This window comes from Onychostruthus taczanowskii, unplaced genomic scaffold, assembly GCF_017590055.1.
Source record: "Onychostruthus taczanowskii isolate IOZ18803 unplaced genomic scaffold, ASM1759005v1 scaffold119, whole genome shotgun sequence".
NCBI lineage: Eukaryota > Metazoa > Chordata > Aves > Passeriformes > Passeridae > Onychostruthus > Onychostruthus taczanowskii.
Window position 1 is genome coordinate 555084 of NW_024498340.1, and position 25245 is coordinate 580328.

At 41.0% G+C, this 25245-nt stretch overlaps 1 protein-coding gene across 4 annotated transcripts in view; it reads right to left on the reverse strand.

Moving 5' to 3' along the window:
• The window catches only part of ZCCHC2 (zinc finger CCHC-type containing 2), a 41374-nt gene that overhangs the window by 15818 nt on the left and 311 nt on the right, over nucleotides 1–25245 (reverse strand). For 3 of the 4 annotated variants that reach the window (XM_041427751.1, XM_041427749.1, XM_041427748.1), the window contains exons 1-6: nucleotides 24563–25245; nucleotides 12264–12375; nucleotides 8891–8967; nucleotides 6733–6804; nucleotides 3395–3507; nucleotides 1362–1456 (exon numbers count right to left, since the gene is read on the reverse strand). The exon at nucleotides 24563–25245 is cut by the window's right edge and continues 311 nt beyond it. In XM_041427751.1, coding sequence (XP_041283685.1) covers nucleotides 1362–1456; nucleotides 3395–3507; nucleotides 6733–6804; nucleotides 8891–8967; nucleotides 12264–12375; nucleotides 24563–25245 — 1152 coding nt within the window. The remainder of the gene's footprint in view (nucleotides 1–1361; nucleotides 1457–3394; nucleotides 3508–6732; nucleotides 6805–8890; nucleotides 8968–12263; nucleotides 12376–24562) is intronic. The other variant, XM_041427750.1, reaches the window with a different exon arrangement.

The window sequence follows — 25245 nt, forward strand, 5'->3', positions numbered from 1 at the left end:
ATCTGACAAATCCTCATGAACTTTCATGTGCTCAATTATTTATTACTATAAAAAGTATCTCACATGTAAGATGACCTTGTAATCTACAAGACTTCTGGCAGAACTGACATTTGTCTATTCTCTTTCTAATCTACCTACTCTACAGATCATTTCTGCCCAGTCAAGTCTGTCTTGATGGAACTTGGCACTGGTTCTTTTCTGAAACCATTTCAAACTACCAGCATGTATAACAATGCATTTGCAAGTCCTTCCCAACCAGATGTAGTCTACAGTCTAAAATATGCACACCTTGTCCAGTGTGCCCATCATTAACATCAATCTTCCTGGACTTTGGAACTCTTTCCTCTCCATGCAGCCTTTCAGTACAACAGAGGTGTCAATTTTTACAGCAGTAAATTCCAGCCACTTCCACAATTACCCTGATTGTTATTAGTTTAACATTTTGACAAAACTGCCTTGTAAGAATGTACTAAACGTTACTAAAAAATGTTACAAAGCAACCTACAGCTCCTACCCTAACCACAGTGCTTCTATCCTATAACGGAAAGAATATATCCATCACGCACATAATTTTAAACTGAAGTCAGCTGTCATTCCTCTGTTTTTTTCCCAAATGAATATGAGCTGTCTGTTTGGAACCTCCAATCTATTCAACTCCCTACTAAGATCTTCGACAACTTCTGAGGCAGTGGCCTCCCAGTCAGCGCTTCAACTGTCATGGTGTGTAACATGCACTGAAATAAGGAAAGACTCAATGGAAACAAAGATCACATCATCCTAAGGCATCCATACAGAGAAGCCAAGATTTGGTCACACAAACTGTAATACACAAGTAGGTTAAGGGGGCCGCCAAAGAAATCTCTGCAATGTAAATAATGGAACACAATTCTGTATGTTCTGAAATTAGGGACATCCCATCATTTATGTACTCAAAACAAATCTCAGTTTAAATATTAAGAGAGATGCTTATCTACAAAAGAAAACAAACAAAAAGAAGATGTGATTTTTCACATCAGTTCAAACTTTTCGTTCCAAAATTTAAACTTTGTGAAAGGAAGAAATGCCAAACTGTTGAACATAATTCATAACAGCCTATTTGAAGAGCATGATGGTACAGAGAAGAATGAAAGAAAGAATGAAAGAAAGAACAAAAAGAACACAAGCTGATGCTACATAGCATGTTTCCACTGTCAAAAGTATGAGTATCTGCTCAAGAAACTATTCATTGACCAGGAGTTCAAATACAACCAGTGGAATATAACATACAAATAAAAAAATTTAAAACTATACTTAGGCACAGCAGTAAGATAAGCTTTTTATAGACTTTTCATTACATAAAACAGTATTAGGATATTTCTTACTGTGAGTGTGCAAAGATTCTGATGAAATTGATTGGAAGAAGTTGTATACTCTCTGATTCTGCAGAAAAGCTTGCGATGTATTTGAAAATAGCTGCCTGAAATTTAAGTGAGAGTTTGTTAAACTAAGTAACAGAATCATAGGAAGAACAAAAAAATTTACTACAGTACCATTTAAAAGCAAAATAGGCAGTTCTTAAGAAGTCCAAACCCTTCAAATTGCAAATTGCAATTTGCACATCAAAAAGCAAGCTACTTTTGAGCATTGCTGTTAAGCACTAGTATAAGATTGGAGTACAGTCAATATAAGCAATTGGTACGATGATTTTTTTTTTAATTTAAAAAGGTAGGTGCTTTTGAGTCATCCTAATTCAAACATTTCAGCCACTTGTAACATTTTATTAAAGAGGAGTTTGGATTGAGTCCAAAAGCACTGGACTCTATATTTTAACTTTAAAAAAAAAAAAAAAACAAAACTGAGAACACATTTATTTTCCCAAAGCAACGCATCTCTTTCTTAAATACAATTGTATGGTTAAATACAAAGCTCAATTCATGTATAAGGTCAGTATTTGAATTTTGTAATTATCTCCAAGAGCAAAGGGTAGGATGCTAAACATTGCTCTGCACTGGTCTGAGTTAAGTTACCAAGATGTCAGTGGCAAATTTTATTAGTTTCAAATAAGAAAATAGGCCAACAATTAATGGATTTCATTTCCCACACACGAAGGTTTCTGATATTACTTGCCAAGACGCACCACCCAGCTCTATTTCTTTGGAGGAGGGGCAGGGGAGAGCAATTTTTGGCACATGGGCACATATTGAAACCCCCAAACAAGTATATATTTATGCTAAAAACTGACACTGAAAGAAAAAGGAATTTGAATACAGTAATGCTATTCTCTTGAGATTATTCACGTAGCATTCCTGTATAGTCACAACACAACCTGCAAATTGTAATTACAGTTGCTTACTCTAACAGAGTTGGGTATGTCCAAAGGCTATCTTTGAAGTGAGTCTCTTGGGTTTGTAATTACTGTGCAGTGAGGCTTCAGGCCTTTCTGTATTACAATACATTCCCTTTAGTCAACCTCTGTTTAACAGGTTTATTGATTTAAAACCACTATGTTTATTAGCTAAAACTGTTCACAGAGATTCATTTTTGGCTTGACAATCAAGCCAATAAAGACAGAAAAATATTGCAGACCAAGATTTATTAAAAAATTGGCAAGGGGGTAGTTGAGGCTCAGAGTGGCTCCACGTCTTCTTTAACTAAAATATTAGGACAAAATGCTAGAACCAACAGAATATTATGAGTAGGAATTTGAAAAGCAGTGCCTGATTCCTCAACTACCCCAACTCAAGAGACACTGCCTAACATGATGAATAATTTGTTTTTCACAAGGTTGAACAATCCTGACTGAAAAGGACAAACATAACAAGGCATCTGTACCAAACCAGAAAAAAAAACCCAAGAAAAACCCCAAGTAGGCAAACCCAAATTCATATTACTGTTCTGAAGTTTATATTAAAGAATTTGACCACCAAACTCTCTCATCACTGAACAGCAGGTCATGAGACACGGGCTATTTTCTTACAAATACATAAGCTACTTTTAATTTTATATACATACTTCACTATTCTAGTTTATTCCTTTTAATTTCCATTCCATCTCTCACTCTATCCTGTCATAAAAAGTAGAACATATGTGCTCTGAGTTACTGTTTCTAGTATTTCTAAATATACCCTTGTGTAAAGGAAGTAGTATCCTTCCACAAATGCCAATCATTACTATATAATTCTGCTTAGGACAAATATTTTCATAATTGTGCAATTACTTCCAAAGAAATAATTCTATGAAGTTTAGTAAAAAAAGAAAATCTAAGAGTCAGGAGTATCTATTTCATCACTGCCTTCCCACTTGCTTTGCAAATTGGGTTTAGGTAGCAGAATTTCCTCTGTCCATAGAAGTCTTCTATCTTGACTTCAATCACTTTTCTGGTGATGCATTTCAGGCTATTTGCTGAAACACTTACCTGATTATGGGCTCAAGATCAGCATGCCTTCGTTCTTCCCTCTTCTGAAAACCCTGATTTAGTGCTCTTAAAATAGCCTTGTCAAATGCTTCAGAAGACAATTCCTTTGGGAGCTGGAAAAAGGTTAATGTGAAAAATGAGTAGTTGACATTTTAAAGACTGTATTTGTTCGCTAAGAGTCTTTATACCTTTCGGTATCAACAAGAAACTCAATTGTTTCAGTTTGAGTGATGTATTTTACAGACCAAAGGTACAACAAATCAACATCATCTAGTTTTGCAAGAGAAACACTTTGCTGTAAAACCTCACAGAAAAATCCAGGCATAAAACTGTTTAAAGCTCTATTTGAAAGAATTACATTTGGAAATCTACCGAATACTATGGTCTTTTCCAGGATAATTTATAGTCTTTAAAAAAATTTATTTCTTTAACTCTTTCACATATAGAAATTAGTTCTGAAAATGACATAAAAAAAAAAAAACAAAACAAATAACCAGGCTTGACTGAACGCACTGTACTCACTATCATCACTTAGCTAAACTATTTTAAGTAAACAGGAGTAGAAAGGAAACAATTTCAGTTATTTAATACCCTAGACTTCAGCAGGTAACACTGAGATTAATCAATAGTGAGTCCCTCCCCAGTTGCTATTAACACTGGAAACTTCTTATCAAAATTCATTATAACTTTCCAATGCCAATATTACAAAGTGAGGTCTTCTGATGTTCTAGTTGAGAAGGCAAAATTCTTGTTACTTAAGAGCATATCTGTTTTAAATGAAGAATATTCCCCAGAACAAAGTTTTTTCACCTTTAGAAATTCCAAATATTGTACTTAAGTACAAAGCTGATCAAATTTGTTCATCTACATTTAAAAAATAATTTTTAATATGGCGCAATTAAGAGTAAACTGCCACTGAAAAACACTTTTTTTAAACTGAAGTGCAAAGCTATTGCTGTGGTTAACATCTGCCAGCAGTTTTGATCAACAGCACTAAGTAATTTACACTAGAGCAGCATCTTCCTCTTGTATGACTGGAATACACCTGACCCAGAGTGCCAGCTGGATATTGCATCCAGCTACTGGAACAACAGCCCAGCACTCAGTAATTCTTTCACTGAATGAAGTGGTACTAACAGAGCAATGCTGTGTCTGATGCAGATAATTGCTTGGTAACATACATAAGAGGAACTCCTGGAATCCAGACAGACAGGTGCTGTTAGTATTGTGTTAGTACAGTGCTACAGCACCTGAAATGGCTCAGATCTAAAACCACAAAGGGCTGAAAGCACCTCTTCTTAACAGACCCATTGGCTTTAATATGCATTACTGAGGAACTCTGACTGAAGAATTAGTCAGTGTTAGCCAAAAGGTACCAGGAAGTTACTGCAGAAGTGTAGGAATGAGCAAATCTCCTATCCTAGTATTTTGTATGTAGATTTGTCTCTGGAAACAGTTACCTTCTTGTCTTTAAAAGGAATGCAATTCCTCTGTAGTTAAAAGATTCAGTTATACTAACCCAAGAGTAGGTGCTTAAGGTAATGGGACAGCCTTGTTTCTTACAAGCTTATTAGTCCTTCCACATATGTGGGCAATTTCCTACTTGCAAAGAGTTTTTCATGCTTACCACCTAAGAGAAGCCAGTCTTTAATATAAATCATCCAAGTTATGCCATTTACTACCTTAGTTTTCCCACCAATGCTTCTATTCCGAAACAATTTTTACCTTTACCTTCTACCACATGCAGCATTGGAATTTTCCATCAAGTATTTTGACCATTCTTTTCCGTCCCTAGGAACCTGAGCATACTATTTAACAATGCCATGTAGATTGGAACAAGAACGATAACAAGCCAAAATGCAAGGGCATATGACATGGACGTTTGTACTTTATGTTTTTTAAAACAAGAAAGTTCTGTCCTGCTTTACCTAACAATTCTCTCTTACTTCTATACCTATGGCTATCAAACCAGCACAAACCAAATATATTTTTCAGCTGTGCACATTTTCCACAGAAGACCTCAGGAAGCTCAGAGCAGCTTGTGATTGTCTTCCTCTTGTTCTGCCATGTCCTAGACACTGCTGGAGCAGTCAAGCCAGCACACGGAACACCCTACATCAGCCAAACAGCACAACCCTTCAACACTCTGGACCATGTCTGTTTTCCTGGCTCCTCCAAGAAGCAAGTAGGTTCTAGGAGGTCCATTTCAGACACTGGTGTTTGTCTTACACAAGTGGGAGAACAGGGGGCATGCATCTGAATGCTCATCCCAGAGCTACACAGGACACTGTATGAAATGCTGTTTTTAGGGCTCTCTTCAGGTGCAGATGCATGTACCCTAAGCTGTGGGATAACCCCCTTGCAACCAGACATGCCATCCATAATTTAAATCCTCACAAACCAAGCTCTGGGAACTCTTAGAATCAGATATTCAACTAGATTAAAGCAGTTGTGAATATTCATTGCTTAATTTCTAGAATGCCAGAAAACAATGCTGATAATTTAAACAGTGAACAAGACAATGACCTTTGTACAGTGACTGTTTTCCACTTGCAATTAACACTGCAGTTAAGAACACCAGATACCACCAAAACATGTCCAAAACAGATCTCTCATTACTATCCTGAGTAGGGAAGAGTTTAAATATAGAATAATTTCCCAGAATAGGTGGAACCCAAAATATTAGATACTGGCAATGAACACAGAGTTCAAGGTCATCACTGATGGGGTCTGCACGTGGCCTATGCACAGAAATGTATTCTCTGATCAGAGCAGAGGGGAAAACAACTGAGAGAACTTTTAGGTTTTTTAAACATGGATACACACGCATATATGGTTGCTAGATTTTCCTCAAGTTGAACTCCTTGTGATGATGAATAGGCCAGCCTTTGTTCTACTGAAGAATACAATAGCTAAATTAAAAACTATTATGCTTATGGCTGTGTCTCACTAATTAAACATAACAAATGATACTCTTTAAGGTCGTCCTAGCAGGAACACAAGCAAACGACCAGTGGTTGTACCTATACACGAGCTCTGTGGGGAATATTAAAAACTCATCTGGTAGCTTTATGGTAGTTCAATTAAAACTCTAAGCACCATTTTGGATGAGAATCACCTCCTGGGAAACTCCCCAAACATTCTCCAGGGCTGCTTCTTTTGTCAAGATTCTTCATTCCAATACATATAATTAAATGGTTAACTTAATTGTGAAGTACAAAAATCTGCTGGCATGCTTTTGTTTCTATAATTACACCCGAGAAATCACACCTCTCCTAGACTACTTCTGGAGTTATAAACCTGATGTGTAAACACCACTTTCATATTTGAATACATACTTTTAGCAGGAATTCCTGAAGCTCCTGATGTGTTTTTGTTACACATGTTACAGAAAAATCGGACCAGGTTACCTAGAATGAAGGAAAAAAGAATGAGGGAATTTCCTTTTCCCAAACTTCATAGCAATTAGCTTGTCAGAACAATTCCATAAATTTGGCAGTCTCAGAGTTAACACTCACTATTAAGCAAACACCAGGTAAAACAGGGATAAGGCTGTACTTTTTCAAAGATATACTAATTTTAAGTGTGTATTTTAGGATCACCTGCATGTTATTTGTGGCTAAAGGGAGCATGGACAAATTCAAGGAAATACAATGAAGTCCCTGAAGATTACTGACTCAGAAGGAAGCCAGGCAGAAGGCTCTGTAATTATGGGATTTGTATCAAACAGAAATAATTAACCACAAAAAAATAGGTACCAGAGGAAAGGACTGAAGGTCAGATATACTGGATTGAGCTCTCACTGTCATTACCAGGAGTCAAAATGAAACAAAAAAAAATCTGTTTATATTACCTATAAAATAATTTTATCTGCCTCAGACTAAAATCTTACACAGTCTTATACAAGTTGTTTTAGACTACAAGTCATAAAAAGTACTGCAAGTTACTAAGTAGGCACTCAAGAATCAGACAACATTCTGGCATACGCCTGTATAAAATTTCAGTAGCTCATTGTTCTGACACGACATGCAAGTAGTAAACAGCACCTTCACATGCATGTTTTGAGTAAAAAATAAGTAAGTTTGGTTAGATGAATGTGGCCTAGCTTTAAGCCCACTTCTGGGCCAAAGATTCCAATTAGTTACATGGGAAGATTCAGGGTAACACGAGTGGACACAACAATTATAAACATTAATTTACTCTCGGGCGTTGATAGAGTAATGTCACCCACCAACTGTCTTCAACTTAGTCCCCAGAAATGCCAACTACACCCGGTGTCCTCAGCTGGGAAGCCATGACTGCAATTGCTGTCACAACCTTAAAAAAGCAGTGTCTGGGCAAGCACAAAATTATCTACAGTGAAGAGCACAGAATATACCTGCACAGATGAGGAAAGGAAACTCCTTCCTAAAAGAACTGAGGCGGAGTTTCAAGATTACTGAAATACTTGCCACATCTCCACATTCCCCGTTTAACAAAGAAATTCAAAACCACTATCAAATCTGTCTACATGCTGAATGTTTAAAATAGCTTTTTGACTTTAAATAAAATCTATGATGTGGTTGAAATAATTGGCCAGGTTAACCTCAAAGACTTTGAAGGCTACCTTCTACATATTACTGTCCTCAACAAAAGAAAAGTGCATCCATTTAGAGAATACAATATCTCAGAATACAATACTAAACTCTGTGATCAACACATCAACTTTCAGCTCAAAATGTTTTTTTTAGGTTTGCTTCTTCAAAGACCTCCCCCATGTCAAATGACCAGTGAGAATGTTTGATATGAACCATTCTTTTTTGGGTGAAAAAGGGGAACACTTAACTTTAACTTCAAATCTGTTATAATACCAGATTCACGTCTATTGGCACAATGACTCAGTGTTAGTCAGCCCTAGCTAAGAAAATTACTACTTTGATTCAATTAGAACATCACCACCAACAGCCTTAGTAACTATCATTTAATACATGCTGCCCTTAGCTACCACAATACACAAAGACTACACTAGGTGGGCTGTCCAGTTTTTGGCCATTTTCCAGCTTGTTTAGTTTTGCCTTAAGAAACAAAATCCAAAACAAAGACACCAATCTCCAGTTTTCTCAAAAAGCATAGGATCCACCCTCATATGGTAAACACCGAGAAACAAGATCCAAGATGACCACAGGACTCCAAACAATCTACAGCTGCAGACACAACTGTGCTCCTGTGCCACTTGCACAAAGCACAAAGGTTTAGAATTCTTATGAATTAGAAAAAGCCAGGTTTCCTGATGTCACACACCCAGCTACGGCTGATGTTTTACACCTTCCCACTTTATGCCCTCACACTTTATGCCCACAATTATGTAAAACACCTGATTTGCATGCAGAACTCAAAAGAATCACAAGATAATCCAAAGAATCTCAAAATTGCCTCCTGTGAAGGTTTTTGAAACAAGCTGTACGTATCTGCAGTACATAGAAAATAATTTTAACATCCTGGAGGTTATTTGCTTACTTTGAATGTGTACTCCAAATGTTTGTCAGCCCTTTTTCTTGATACGTCTTTCAGGGTTATCTTCTCAATGTGTACAGCTGAAAGAAAAACACCTTATTGTGCACTTCAAAACTGACAGTTTGCAAGCCATTCCTTACTTTCCCAGGCTCTCTGAGCACGCCTGTAGGCTAAATCCTGATGCACTCAGCGCAACTCTTCCTTAGGAGCTGTTTTATTGCTACAAACTGCCGGGAGCAGGTAGAACGTCGCTCTCTCCAAGTATTTCTCTGGCCTAATGACAACCTCTTTGGCACACATCATGAGAATCTATGCATTACCCAAGAGCTTATTTAGACCAAATGTCACATAACTACGACAATATAACCACTATAAGTGAAAAGACAATAAAAGGAAGTAAAATTGTGTCTTTACTCTAAGAAGTAACAACGGCTGATAAAAACCAGAGTACCTTCTACACCTAGGTATCAGAAACATCAAGTAGTAAATCAGGGCAAACTAAGGCGAAATACCCACATTTCTGAGGGTACTTAGGTGAAAAAAAAAATTTTAGGAAAGGCCTGAAGGAGACAGAAATGAGTGTCAGCAAACAGAAAACAAAGAAGAAGAAGAAAGCTTTGACAGTTGTACTGTAGAGAGTGTCATTGAACTGAACTGAGAAGTTAAAAAGGTACTATAAGTACTTGCTACTTTCACATTCCTTCCCCACAGCCTACTGTACATAACAACAGGCGAGTTCTGGCTGTGACCTGGCAAACTGCAGCACCATATGGCTTTCAGGGCCTGGGGACTTTCTTGAGGGCACACAGCATTGTTCAGGTAATACTCCATAGAAAAACCCTTGTGTAGACGAGATGGGCTTTCCACTTTTGCTGCTCTGCTGGCCAAAGAATTCAACAGAATTTTATTCTAGTGCAAGCCTGAACACATCTTTACATGTAAAGAAAAGAATTATTTAAAAGCAGTTCGACCTGCCCTACATTAACCATGCTTCCTTTCAATGCTTTAGAAACTCCTTTTATTTTTTTGGAGGTGGGTGGTGTTAACAGTTAATGTTTTCCTTTCAATTTTTAACTGCATGTTTACACGGGATATATTGGGAACTACTCAACAGTGTTTTCTCTTAAAAAAAAAAACTTAAATCTCCTACAATTGTATGTTGCAAAACTTATTAATGGATATTAGCTAATTATCGTCTGATATAATGTAAACATTTTTAAATTAATTTCGTTACATTTACAAATTAAGTCTCATCCCCACCAAACATGCCATTTTTAAGAGAATTAAGTATTGGCAATTTCGATAAAGGAACAATAAGCCAGCAAATCAGCCTACTGACAGTGCTACAGCATCCAATTTTCTCAGTAGAGAGACAAATACTGAATGTGCTGGTGTACAATGGTTGTAATCCTCTAGCTGGGAATTAGGAAGACAGACAAGCACTTCATTTTTACCAGTTAATGAAGATTTATTATTACAAAGGAAAGAAATCTGAGAAGAACTAAGGATGCCAGACAATATCAATATTTTATGAAAAGATTAATGTTTAGTGACCTTAATTTTTACCTGTCTGGTATCGATTAAAGTGCTGTTAGAAGAAGGATCGTGGCACAACAAAATTTTTGTTACAGTAAAATTTTTTAACGGCTAACATTCAAATGTATACTAGAATTCATATTCATAAGTTAATTAAGAAGTTGATTCCCATGACTGGAACTGAGAATAGTGGTTTAAATTGCCTTCCACTACACGCATATATTTAGCATACACAATTAGGAAACTAAGTCCATTAACATTCACAGAAACTTTTTTTCCTTAATGAGACTGTGCTTATTTTAAACTATTGAGTGTTCTCAATGCTAAAAATTTGTCTGCAGGTATAAAAAAATTTATTGCACAATGCAGTATCTTCAACTTCCTTAACTTCTTTCTGCTGCACGCTTCATCATAATACATAACACAACAGGTAATTACAATGTTGTTGCTGCACAGCTTTAGTTCTACACTTTCAACAGACTCCTTTTAAAATTCTGTCTCCACAATGATATTTTAAATATTCTAAATGGCTAGGCCAGAAGAAAACAAACCAATGAGGCATTTCACATGTCTACCTCTATTCTGGACACAGCACATGCATCCAGGACGATTAAGTAAAGCATGTATACATGACACTGCTTCCATTCTAAGTCAAGATTTTAACAATTCATATTCATCACAGCTGAGAATAAAACCTGAGCTTTCCTGTCAGTGGTATTTCTAACCAGTAAGGAGATTTCTGCAGCAGGGAATCTCTACCACATAACTGTGTAGCAAATATTACAAAGGTATTCTGATCCTTCACTGTGGTTTCTCACTATGATAATACAAATGCAGAAAAATATTTAAACTCTTTGCTAGATTAAGTTATTCAAATTTTTTGTGCGTCTGTTACTTTATTTGAGTGTTACTCAAGAGATGCCCCCTTTTAGGTTTCTAATTCATGAATATGAACACTTTGAACTCCATAAAAGGATTTGAAACAGGTTTGTTGTCTGTAGTCTGCCATTATCTTTCTCTTCTGGTTTTTTTTTCAAGGAATCAAAAACTCTCAAACTGTCGGCCTTCAAAGTGCAGTTAAATCTCCGCACTAGAGACGAAAGGACATTTATGAGGACAAAATGAATAGCAATCGCTTTTCCATATTGTTGGCTCCTTCCTATCTGCAGACTATCTGTTGACTAATTTAGAGTAGACAAGTAACTTGCTAATTCTCTTGAAGAATAAAGGGTGAGAGTAAATCTGTTTTCAATAATGCTCATTTCTTCAAAGAGAAGAAATTATGCTGGCAATTGCATATCAGTTTTGTTTATGCTCAGAAGCCTTGTTCTTATTCTCCCCAGCAGAGCCAAAACACAAGACTTCTATGAAACCTTTCACTTTTCCAAACTGCCATTTCTGTAACTCCTGCTAATATGTGGGTTTTCTTTGCTTTTTTTAAAATTTCATCAAATACAACTGAATCAAGCGGCAAAATCTATCTACTGCTTCCCAATATTTTTGTGTTTAGCTTTGCTTAAAAAATCTAAATACTGTTAATACAAATGCATTACATGTTCTTGTTTTCCCCCAAATCCTACCCTTTTTTCAGTGGCAAGCCCATTTGCAGCTAATTTTCATGCAGGCATTCACTAGCAGTTAGCAGCTAACACAAATGACAACTTGTTATAACAAAGAAAAGACCAAGTAGGTGGCAGAGAAGCTATTTTACTTACCAATCACTGCAGCTTCTTGTTCAGATGAACAGCAAGACATACAAGATGTCTACCACTGCAAGCAGAGTTTAATGTTCAAGGAAACCCTTAAAAGCCTTCCTCAAAAGGAAGCTCAGACAACATACCTTCTCGCTGCGGTCTGTGGGAAGCCATTGGGAGTCCATCATGAGGTGCTGTGGTTCGTTCTAGCAAACTTGTCTCATTACTTGACATGCAGTCACCATGGGAAAAGTCGTTCTAAATCAAGAAAGAGAAAACAAAGAAAGGTCTTAGTAGAAGGTCTGTTACCAAAGCTTGCTCTAAACAGCAGATATTACAGAAAAACCCACAAACCCTTTATCTGGTATTTCACAGGACAAAAACTTGAAGCTCTTGAGAGCGGCAAAAAGGTGCTCATTAATCATTTCAGTTCTTTATTTATGTGTTTATCAAATGTCACCTATAACCTCCAGCGTTTCACTGACCTTATTTTGAAAACAGAATAGGGTAAGGAACAGGGTATCTCAAGCTGGACAACTCAACACTACTAGCTCAGAACTTCAGTGATAATTTACAATTATCATGAACTCTTTCTACTAACATGTCAAGTCATCTACTCACTACATTCTAAATATATTCTCCTCAATTATATTCATGCCCTGTACCTTCAGCCTGCCACCTCTTCTATACAGGGAATCTTGAGTAACTGCTTGGACAGTCTACGAGGACATGTAGTCCATGCATCTCTAACCAACTAAATCCATGCATCTCTTACCAACTAAACATTCAGAACACAAGCAGTTGCCACCAACACCCTCACTTTCATAGAGAAAAGGACAGACTGAAAGCTCATCTTCCCCCACATTTACGTGCAGACTTCAAAATTGTATACCAAGACATTAATAGAGTGCACAAGAAGGGACACAACAAGAAATCATAGGAGATAGATAACATGGACAGATAAGTACGAGAATAAAGAATAATCTAGGCTAACAATGATAAATAAGAAAACAGTATCAGAAGAGCCTGGACTACAAGTGGTTTCCCTAGGGTAACAAGAGCCTATATAATTTTTTTCCAAATTAAGATGAAACATTAATGTATCAATTTACACATTATTCAATGACCAGGTCTTGCTAAAACAAAAGCAAGCAAACAAACAAATGGACGAACCAAGCTGAAACTCAGAAATACTTTAAAACATCCAGTGACATTAAATGCAGCTGTTTAATTTCATGTTCAAGGAAACAACACATTGCCTTAGAAAGGTACATGCACAAAGAACTAGCAAGTGTTTGGATTAATCTTTTTTAAGTAAAGCACCTTTGTTTATCTGTAACAAGTAGTATAACATATGAGCTGATGAAATATCAAGTTCGGGAAAACTGAATGCACCACATTTAGGAACTGGTCTGCATGAGAACTAGATTTATTCATTCAGGATGAAGAACACTGGAAGACCTTAATAAAAGATGGGTAGAGAAAAAATATAAATCTCTAGAGAGCCCTCTTTATTTTTACATGCAGGAAGCATAATAATAAGTGCCAGAATATATGTGGTTTGTTGGGTTATTTTAAGGACTTGTGCAATGTGATGAGACAAATCATCAACCAAGATTAGCTGCTGTATTTGTTGAAGAGGACCCCAAGACTGTCACAACAGAAAGATCAGAATGAGAAAGCACAGAGGCGGCAAAAGACATCTGAATCCCCTGCCAATTTTTCAACAAACTTCTTCAGATGAGACAGATATATCAGCTAAAGCTGGCTTCATCTTACTAAACCAGCTTTACTTCATCTATAGAGTGGGTACAAACTGTGGCAACTCCTAACAGTATATCTAACACACACAGATCCAGGAAATGTCCAGGCATCAAGGCTGCCCTGGGCATGCCGGTAACCTAACTTTGGTCAGTGACACCAACAGCAGCACAGTTAGCAAGTGCCTTTAGACTGCATGTAGGACACTTCAGCTGCTTCATTAAACCAGTGTATGGTCTGTGCTCTGAGATGAGCGTTGCTAAATTCATGTTTCAAAGCCATCAAATATAAAGCCTGCTTTGTTTCTTCAAGATAAAACTCACACCAGTCCCCACTCAGTAAACAATCTCAGCAAACACCTAATAAATTATGAGCTCAATGTCAGATATGGGGTAAGAAAGGAAAAAGCTGTATGTCAATGATACTGCAATTTTTAACAGCTTTAGCACATTTACAAGTTTAGTTTACTAAAATAACCCCCCAAACAAGCCACCACACAAACATGCTGTGGAGAGAACTACTTCCAGAACTCTTCAAAAAACCCACTGATACTGTTTCAGCAGACATTTCATTACAACTGTGGGCAGAAAAAGCAGAAGTACTTTGATTTGGTTAAGTGTTAACTCCTGATCTAAAAACAATCAAATTTGAGGTCAGACCTTCTCTTGCATTCCAAGTCAGGATATTTGTTTTGATTAATGGAAAACACAACACAGTCTATTCTAAAAAATAATTGCTAGTTTAAAAGTCAAACTGTGAGCACTTTTTAGGAGATGTATAGAAATAGGATTTACTTCAAAAAATTATTCTGTTCATGTCAAAGAAGCATTAAATACTGCTGCTACACTTCTGATACTAGGAAATTGCTTCTTACCAAGCACATACATAATCTCTGTAACAGCATTCAAATACTTCTGCAGTGAATTATGCTAGAATGTTTATTTTTCTATCCATGGCAGCAGTCTATAACAGGCAAACTACAACTGCAGTTGAAGACCCCCTTTAAACTGCAAAATATTACATGTTTCAAACCATTATTTAAATAAAATAACTATAATAAATTCATAATTTATTCACTTGCAGAATTCTTCACATCCAAAGTTAACCAGTAATATGCACTGTGTGCATCCTGTGACTGATGGCTTTCACAATAGCTAGTGCAACGCAGAAGGTAGACAGTGGGAAATCCAGAGCAGTCACAGCTTTATCTTACAGCCTGCAAAGCTCCAGATCCTGTCTTAAGCTGCACTACAACTCTTCACTTTTGGTGTTACCTGCTGTGACAGTTCTACAGCAAACTCACAAGGAACTGAAACACAGGTGCCACTGTCAGAGCAGACAATTCTAGGGTGCAAGTGACTGCAAAGTCCGAAGGGCCAAACAATATCAAGAGTGGCATCATGTGTTGCTACCTGGTGCCAGTCACACCAGGAACACAAGCCCTTTAAAGCCTGGTACACTGCTGAGGAAGGTCATGCTGCACAGAGCCAGCTGTGCTTGTCCTTTCCTATCAGTGAATACAACACATGTCATCTGTTTCATACAAAACTCTGGTCTAGGTTGTAAGAGCAGATAATTTTTAGAGATGGTTTTTAGGGTGCTCTTTTAGCTTGTTTCACTTTCAAGGAGAAATGTCGTTAATCCTTCAGCCCATCACGGAGATCTGTGTGATTATCAAATTACTTATCTGCAGCTGGTTTGGGGCTGCCCACATTTCCTGCTTCACTTCATTTTAATCACTAGCAGCAGCACTGTGAGTTGCAGTGAAGTCTCACAGTGAGAAAGGCTTATGTGAGAGTTACCCTTACACTCGTGTGTGTTGTGTGAACATGGAAGATGACTTCTGAAATATGATCGACAGAGGCTGAGATACTTCAACTGTCAATTCCTCCAGGACCCATGGATGCATCTCATCAGGTCCCATTGTCTTGAGCACCCTCACATTCCTTAGACAGTCTTCAACATGTCCTCCCACCGCTGGTGGTTCCTCATTCTCCCACATCCTGCCTTTGCTGCCATGACTTCAATGGTGTGGGCTGGAGCACTTGGTGAAGACCAAGGCGAAAAAACTTATTGAGTACCTTGGCCTTCTCCATATCCCAAATGACCAAATATGCCATTCACTTTGAGTCCTCCTCTTACCACCCATGTATCTACAGAAGATTTTGTTATTGCCATTGACATCCCTGGCTAGATTTAGTTCTATCATGGCTTTAGCTTTCCTAACCTGGCTGCTCAAACAGCTTGTCTATATTTCTTTCAGGCTATCTGTCACTGTCTGACACCCTTTGTAGCCTTCCTTTTCAGGTTTGAGTTTGATGAGAAGCAACTTACTTACCCACACAAGCCTCCTAGTATTTCTGTTCAATTTCCTCTTCATTGGGATGCATCATTAATGAGCTTGGAAGAAGTGATTCTGCAATATCAATCAATTTTCTGGGGCCCCTCTTCCCTCTGGGGCTTATTTCATGCTACTCTACCAATGAGCATCCTGAAGGAGTCCAGAAGTATTTATGTCTCAAGGTTCAGGGGTGCTTGTCTGTAACACAAGCACCAAATACCCAAAGTGGTGAGCCATCCTGCTGAGAAGGATGTTGCTCTGTCTAATGCCATGTGAGCTGAGCAGATCTCAGTTAACCTACACGTGACAGATGTCCAAACTCTGCCTTCTATCAATGTAGATGACTCATCAAACAATGTCATGTTGGCATTGCTTTGGCAATATGCAGTGAAATCTGTTACTGGATAGCCTACTAATCATCACGAGCAAGCGATTGATGCACGTAAGTCTTCTGATGCTTGCACTGCACTTTCATGAAAGAACTATTCATTCATCAGCTCTGATGAGCACTAACAAGGGAAACACACTTGCAGCAGCTGGACAGCTTGATTAGTTCTATGTGCCCAAATATGAAATATTATTTTTCTGCAAGAACTACAGTAAATGTGCTATGAGGGACAGCACTACTCAGCCTTGCAGGCTATGCAGATGTAAACTGGCACAGCTTGTTCATTCATCTACAAGTGGGAACTGACAAACAAAGCCGGATGAAAGAAGGCATTTTGGAAAAAATCAAGGTCTAACTCATGATTGTGAGTTATCAACTACAGCATCTGCACCTTCAAAAAAATTGAGTGATGTCAGAATAATCATTAACAGATGTGGTGCGAATTACAAGACCAAAGCCATGATTTGCTTATAACAAACCTTGCAGGCTCTCATTGTTTCACAGCTGTGATATGCAGATGTATCAATGTATAGCTGTGATAGCATAAAGGTTCAACATCACCTCTCCAGAAGCAACAAGCAGGTGAAACTGCCTGCGTATTTGTGTGCTGCTGAACCCTCTCCTAATGACTACAGCAGCAGAGATGAAGCCTTACTCAACACTCTGAGCAACTGTACATGCACCCTGCCACTGTGGGGTGTGGCTTGGATACAGGGATAGAACATTCTAGCCATTTTAAAATGCAAATCCAGCATATGCATTTAATACTCACAAATGCAAATATACAGAGCAGCAATGCTTCAAAACCTGTTTAATGCTTACCACTGTTCATACAACAGATTGTCCCCTAACCAAAAAAAGCCAGTACTGTCTCAGAGAAGCTGCTAGGCAAATGCAAGACCAGGACTGCAGACAAATGCCCAGCAGACATTGCTGCTAAGCCATGCTCCAATCTGCAAACTTTGAACTGTGCAAAGGCACCATCCAACTGTTCTAAGATACAGAGAAGCTATTCTGTTCTACAAGACTAGAGCAGAATCAGCCTCAAGATCTAGGACCAAAAAGACCCACCAAACTATCTCTCTTTTGGCCAAACCAACATGCAACTTAGAAGTTTCCATGTCAACTTATCTTTTAACATGTAGAATCAACCTCCAGAACAATAATGCTTATTCCACATAGAACCACAGCTGGAGAAATGGGCTGACAGGAATCTCAGAAAGTTCACCATGGGAAAGTGCAAAATCCTACACCTGGGCAGGAATAAACTACAGGCACCACACATTCGGGGACCTAACAGACTATAAAGTAGTTTTGCAGAAAAAGACCTATACGTATAAAAATGTATGTGTGTGTGTGTGCATACACACATCTGGAGGGAGGGTGCAATGAGGATGGAGACAGGCTCTTTTTAGCAGTGACCAGTGACAGAAGCAACAGGCAGGAGCTAAAACACGGGAGATTGCCTCTGGACATCTGGAAACACTTTTTCATTGTCAGGGTGACTGAGCCCAGGTTCCCCAGACAGGATGTGCTGTCTACATCCTTGAAAACACTCAAAAATCATCTGGACATGGTCCTAGGGAACAAGCTGTAGGTGGCCCGGCTGAAGCAAGATGACCTCCAGAGGTCACAGCCAATCTCAGTCCCTTCATGGTTCTGTGACCAGACATAAAATCCCGTAATATGTGCAGTAAAAGCCTGACTGGCTGAACATACAGTTCAAAATGGATTATGTGCAACTGCCCTATAAACTCATATCTAGTAAACTGGACTGCATAGAGAGTATGCACAGGTGCCTAAAAGTACTTTAAAGCATATTTGTTTTGCAAAACTACGTTAAGAGCTCACCTGTAAGAGGCAGCAACAAAACACTATAATGGAGACAGAAACCTGACAAAATATCAGTTGATTCTGAGAAGAAAATGACACCACGTGACAGCTTCAGCAATCACATACTGACTAACTTATAGCACTACCAAATCATAACACTTTTGAGACAAAGGACATACCAACCTTCTCACATCACATGAACAAATTCAGCCTGTGGCAATTACATTTGAAGTACTAGACAGGGCAGCCACAGCTGTGATTTACAGTGCTGGGGGAATAATGCACCTCCTGTTTGCAAGAAACACAGTTAAGTCTCACCTCCACCTGAGCTTCTAACAGGACCTAAACCACTTTAGTCCAACCTAGCTAATCCATGACACAGTACAGAACTTGAAGCTAGAGCCAGCCAAGCATCAGTTTTAGCATTACTCTATCCCCAGGCGGTTGCTTATTCAACAACCCTGCAACATCAGTACTCATGCTACTGTCAGCTGAGTGAATAAAAATTACTTGAATGTAGCAGTTCAGACTAATACAAAAAATTATTCTCATAACAGTCTAAAGTCACAGGAAGATTTAGAAAATATTTGCCCCTGAAGAGTAGTTCACTGAAGTACAGTCAGTACTGAAAGGGACAATGCCTTCATTACTACTTTTAATTACCATCAGAGGGCAAGATGTCATTTTGTCCAATCCTTGAACTCCAGCATAGTTTGAAAGTATTCTTTTATGTACTGCATTTTTGAATAACAGAAAATCTCTGTCTTGTGGTTATCTTGCTCCTAAGATTTCCCAAGACACAAAATTTTCTTTAGATGTTCAAAGTATTTTTACTTTCTTCTCCCAAAAAGACAAGATTTAAGAGGTTGAGGAAAGGCAGTACACTCACAAAGGAATGCAGTTTCTAGCCAGATCTCTGCCAGTTTTGGTCTCCAGAAGTATGAACTCTTAGACTTGGAGCATACTACAGAAATTCACCAGCTCTTGAAGGAAAAGTAGGTATTTTGTTTCAATTACAGAAATGAAGAACCAGCTGTAGTGTTTTCTAGGACAGCTATGGCGAGACACTGATAATGGCAAACAAACAAGGTGACAGATTTAAGAGGGCAGAATCCTACAGAATCCCAATCCTGTGTGTTCACAGACACAACCATCCCACAGCTGTCTGCACCCTTTTCTGCAGCTCTTTAAAAAACCTGAGAGTCCTCTGCACTCCAAGCCCAGCGAGATCCTGCTACCTATAAATAAGACAGCATTGGGCAACCCTGAAAACCGGACCACAGCTCAACTACAGCAATCAAAGTACAAGCATTAGGAAGTCACAGGCATATTTTCAACACCCTCAGTATTCATTTACTCTGCTGGAGAACAAACTGTCAGGGACAACAAAGAGGCTGATTAACTCCGGTATAATGGGACTGGGAAAGGCTACAAACTTGTACTAACACCTCACATTTAGAATTAAACAGCTAAAGCGGCTCAAAGCAGTGAAAGTCTTTACTCTGCAATTTCCTGGAACATCAGCATGCACATCTAGATAGAACTCATTCATTTTAGGCATAGTTTTTTATCTAGCTATGACTTCCTTTCCAGAAGACTTCCAGTAATGTTTCTGGAAATTCTTAACTCCTATTTGGGGACAGAGAAATTCCTGTTCAGAGACAAGGCTGCTAGGTTCTCTGAGGCAACTGGAATACTCTTCATCTCAGTATGCAAAACTTGTAAAACATTCGTATTTCCCTGGAGTGCGCCACCATTTAAAAGGTCTTTGCCAAGAGTGAAATGACATTTTTTATCTTTATTTCTCTTATTTAAACCAGACTCTGAAGATACACTTTTCCTTGTACTCAACTCTATGACACTAAAAGCAGTGCACTGCAGACAGAGCTCTTAGATTCTAAAATTAAATTCTACTACCTTATTCTGCTGCAAGTGAAGAAGATCAATTATAAAAGCACTCTTCTAATTTGCACACAAAATATCCTATAAATAGAAGTGCACTAAGAAAAATACTCTGTAAATAGAAACTTCCCTTTTGTTTGTAAGTAGACACTTTTCTTTCTGTGAAAAATCCTGCAGCCAACTAATTATATTACTATTCAACAAACCATTATCTCCAGGAGGTTGCTTATTTCAACAGAACCTTGGTTCTATTCCTGTCAAGTATGCCTGATTAAATATTCCAGTGCCTAATGCAAGCCACGTTTATTATGTTCGTAGATATTCAGAGCTTCTTCGGTATTTCAGCATTTTGATCCCAGACATCCGATGGGATGGAGAAAGATAAACAATAAAGTCAAACTGATTTGATAACGATGCACTTACTCAACAAAATTAACCAACACAAGAGTTAAGCTATGTGTTCTGTTACTTAAACCAATACACAGTGGTATCAACAGGATTTTTGCACGTTAGCACTTATTCAGCAGCGAATACTGCTGATTTATTCTCATACTTCAGATTCAAAGTTGATATTCTGCAGTTTAACGCACCAGTGTCATTTTTCCAAAAGTTGTTCTTATAAACCACACCTTAAATTAAGAATTTGAAGACAGTATCAAGTGTTTCTACTTTAAGCATAAAAACTCCCTAACCTTAATTCAGAACACTTCATAAAGGAACCAAATTTATCAGCTGTAAGGTAATCCTAGATCTGCCCACACCACTCCAACAGTCCTACCTCCCACAACTTTTGAATTCCTGTTTTGAACTGAATTTGTTAAAATGTATCACTAAAAAAGTTACATTTTTCAAAATCATTGAAATAAGACACTAAAAATAGCAACAATCTTATTAACCCTTTGTCATGAAGCAACTTTATTGTGAGCTCAATTTTATCAGACAACACAGACCCTAACCAGAAAACATAACCCCAACAAGAGGAAAAAGCAAATTGCCTTATCCTCTAGTAAATCACCCACAAATTCTTCGCAGGTGAACCTCCCAAGCCTTGGTGTTCACTAAAGCAAGGTGTTACAACTCCTCAAAACCTCAAACCGAACCATTTTGTTAGATATGCCATTTTGTTAGATACGCCACGTGCGAGAGCACAGCCCTTTGCCCTAAAGAATCCAGAACTGACAAACCGCCTGATTCTACTCCACCTCTGAACTCCCTCATCACGTGTGCAGGCTGATTTCCTATGCCTGGCTGCTGCCAGCCATAGAATACATTCGTATTTCACGGCACGGCCCACACGGTGAGCAACAGCCCAGTGACCACCTTCCGACGGGTCAGAAGCCGGGAGCGGAGAACGCCCGGGAGCGCGGAGCACGGCAAGCCCAGAGCTGAGCTCGCAGTCCCTGTGCGCAGAAGTGCTGCTGCGCTTTCTCCGCCCGACCAAGGGGCCCGCCGCAGTCCCGGCACGCACGCTTCCCGCCTGCCGCCCCGGGAGCGGGGCGGTGCCGGGCCGAGCCCCCCCCGTTATGCAACGGCGGCACCGCCCCTTCCCGCCGGGCCGGGCCGGGCGCCGCCCCAGGGGCACGTGACCGGGAGCCAGCGCCGCCATGTTGGCCGGGGCGGGAAGCGGCGGCGGCCACCATCAGTCAGCGCCTCCGTGTCCGCGCAGGGGCTGCCGGAGCGGCCCTTCGCCCCCGCCAACACGGCGGGGCAGCGCGGAGGGGCAGCGGGGCTGTGCCCGCACGGGGCGCGGGCGATCCGTGACCCACCCGTCCTCCCCGCAAACAAAGAGAGGGGTCACCCCCGTTCCCCGGGCCATGACGGTGCTCGGTGGGTTGGGGCGCCGTGTCCACCCCCGCTCCCCCCTGCTGCCGATCCTTCTGCCCTCGCCGCGCCCGGCTGTCCCGCTCCTCCTCCCAGGCACCGCCTGCCCGAGCGCTTCCCGTGCGGCCGCGGGCCGGAGGGGGAGCACCGCGAGGGCTCCCGAGTGGAGCTGCTTGGGCTGCCCGGCACGGAGCGGGTTATTGCCGGAGATGGAGCGCAGCCGAATAACATTGCAGAGAGGTCTTTATGAACCGTCCCAGTTCACAAACGCAGAGCTCTGAAGGCACTCAAATTTCAGAGATTGAAGGAGCAGAAAAGGCCTGTGGACACCCGACGGGATTTTAAATCAAGTTCAGTGTAATGCTACAGCAGCATTTCGCCAGGGAATCCTCTAACTCTGCTGCTGGCTCCATCTCCTCTAGCGTTTTATCTGCGAGGGTCCCACCGTCCCCGTGGAATGCTGACTGAAAATACTCAGTAGAAACGCACTGATTCCTCTGTTCCCTGTCAGCCATTACTTCCCAGAAAGGCTGTGCTGTATTTACAACTAACCATTAAGGCAGGGGGGAGGGGAAGGACAGCCTACGGAAGCGTTGCCGTTTCGCTGCTGTGTCGACTACGGAGTATGTGATGTGCGTGTTCAGCCAAGCTGACTCGGGTGTCTCAGTGTTCCCCGAGTAAACAAAACCACCACAACTTGGACAGCTGCTTTTATGCTGAAGCCAGAACACTGCACAAAACTGACTTCAATCCCAGTAGTTCACGGGAGCCTGCTCTCCCAACTGCATTTGGTGGGACACACTGAGCAGCTACAATTGCTGTGCCAGTTCCAGGCAGGAAGTATGTTTCCGGTTACTAGCTCTTTAAATCCAGAAGGGACAGTGTCCAATCTTACCACTTCCTGCAATTCAATCTTTTTTCCCGGAAAGATGGACTTTCAGGATTAATTTCTGGGATAGAACTAGACTTGATGCAGGCCAATGAGCCAAAATAAACACTTTTTGGACCGATGCTCCAAATTCATTGTGATTTATGTTCTGTAACGTCTGCCCATTAGTTTATGACCTGCCAAATGTGTTTTGGACTTTAAATGATATAAGCATTTAGTTAATGAAGATAATATCAGAAGGCTTAGAAATTGATCCCTGTCTCCTCTGAGCACTCCTCAAGAGCATACCCCATCTTTAGCAAACAGAAGGAGCCATTCCTTTCATACAGCAGGCAATGTAGAAGTTTTTTACAAGTGGCTGAAATGGACTGCACTTCAAGCAGACTTAGAAACAAAATCCCAAACCCCCAACCCTTATTGCTTTGTACCCTTTTCTGTCAAGTAACTCATGAAAACCTGATGGGTTCAGTGGAACAGCACTATAAACACCCGTCTTCCAGTCCTTCCTTCCCCTTTGCACGAGAGGCCATCAATAGACCAAAAACTGCAGAGCTCCATGAGGACAGCTTGGCTGCATAAATATGGGGCAATTTTTAAAGCCAATGCTCATCAAGAGGGCAGCGGTGAATGGCAGTGTGGGAAAACCTCTGCTTAAACAGAGCTACTGCACAGGAGAATGCTTCCGTCGTCACTCACTGCAAGTCCTCATCCCTGGTGACAGCCACATCCTAGCAACAAGTGGCACATCTGCTTTCAGGATGAGCTTTCCTGTTTCCTGACAGCCACCCAAAAAATCAGTTTTTGCTCTGCACAGAAGCTTCACCTGTGACATTTTGATTTGTTTCTTTAGTGGAATCATTAGCACCCCTTCCCTAATGTTGTCAGCCATCTCACTGAACCTGGTGTTTCAGAGAACACTTAGAGCTAGTGACCCGAATGCTGCCCTGATTATTGCCAAGTTCAAGCCTGTCTCATTCTGCGAAGGAGCAAGGAAGCAGACTCCATATAAAAAATATTTCAACTTGTTCTATTGGTTTGAAACCCCTAAAGAATGCTCTCTTAGGCAATCTGGTCTCTATCTAGCATTATTATTATTATTACTTCTATTTTTACAAGTCTAGTCAAGCCGTTGCTTGTACTCCTGCTTCGTACAGTGACCTACAGCGTACGAGGCAGCCAGTTCAGTACTGTGCACCCTGCACTCCAGCACGGCAGAGTTCCAGGAAAAAAAAAAAAAAAAAAAAAAAGCGTTCCAGAAAGCATGGCAGGCTAGGAAAATCAGCCCTTCCCCCCAAGAAATTTGTAGTAGACACTCCGCGGGAGGTTGTGGGGGCGGCCGGGGCTGACACAGCCGTTGTAGGGGGAGGACGGAAGGGACCACATCCCAGTGGGGAGGGGGGGGGTTCGGGGAAAGCAAGCAGCCGCTCCTACGAAAACAGGAGGGAGCGATGGAAGGACGAAACCACCCGCCGAGATGGCGCAGCAGGAAGGGCGCAGGACGCGCCGTTACCTGGGCTGGGTGGCGGCCGAAGCCCTCCTCCTCCTCCTCCTGGTCCCCGCACAGGGCCCTCCGCAGCCGCTCCAGGTGCTCCCTTAGGGTGACCCGCTGGTGGAAGGAGAAGGCCGGGTGCAGAGAGGCCATGGTGAAGAGCAGGAGCAGCTCCTCCTGCGCGCCGCAGCCCAGGCCCTGGGCGGCGGGGAGCCCGGCCTGCCCGTTCTCCGCGGCTCCGTCCATCACCACCACCACGTCCCCCTCCTCCTCCTCCTCTTCCTCCTCCTCGGCCGGGGCCCGCCGCGCCGCCGGGCAGCTCTGCAGGATGGAGTCCACCTGGGGCAGGAGGCGGTGCAGGCGACCGGCGGCCTCGCGGTTCTCGGAGCCCAGCAGGGCCAGGTAGACGATGAGCTTGGAGCGCACGGCGGGGTCGCGGAAGTCGCCGAGCTGCCCGGGGTCGCTGAGCCCGTTGGCCTTGGCCTCCGAGTCGCGGAGGCAGTGGTAGTCCTTGCGGGCCAGGTCCTCCAGGCAGGAGCCCAGGAATCGCAGCTCCAGCGGGTTGCAGAGGTCCAGCAGCCCCACCATGAACTCCAGGCGCTGCGCCGAGCCCAGCACCAGCCCGAACCATTCGTACACCGTCTCCTTGTCGGTGCGGGCGGCCGCCGAGCCGGGACCGCCGCCGCCCGGAGCGCCCAGCGAGG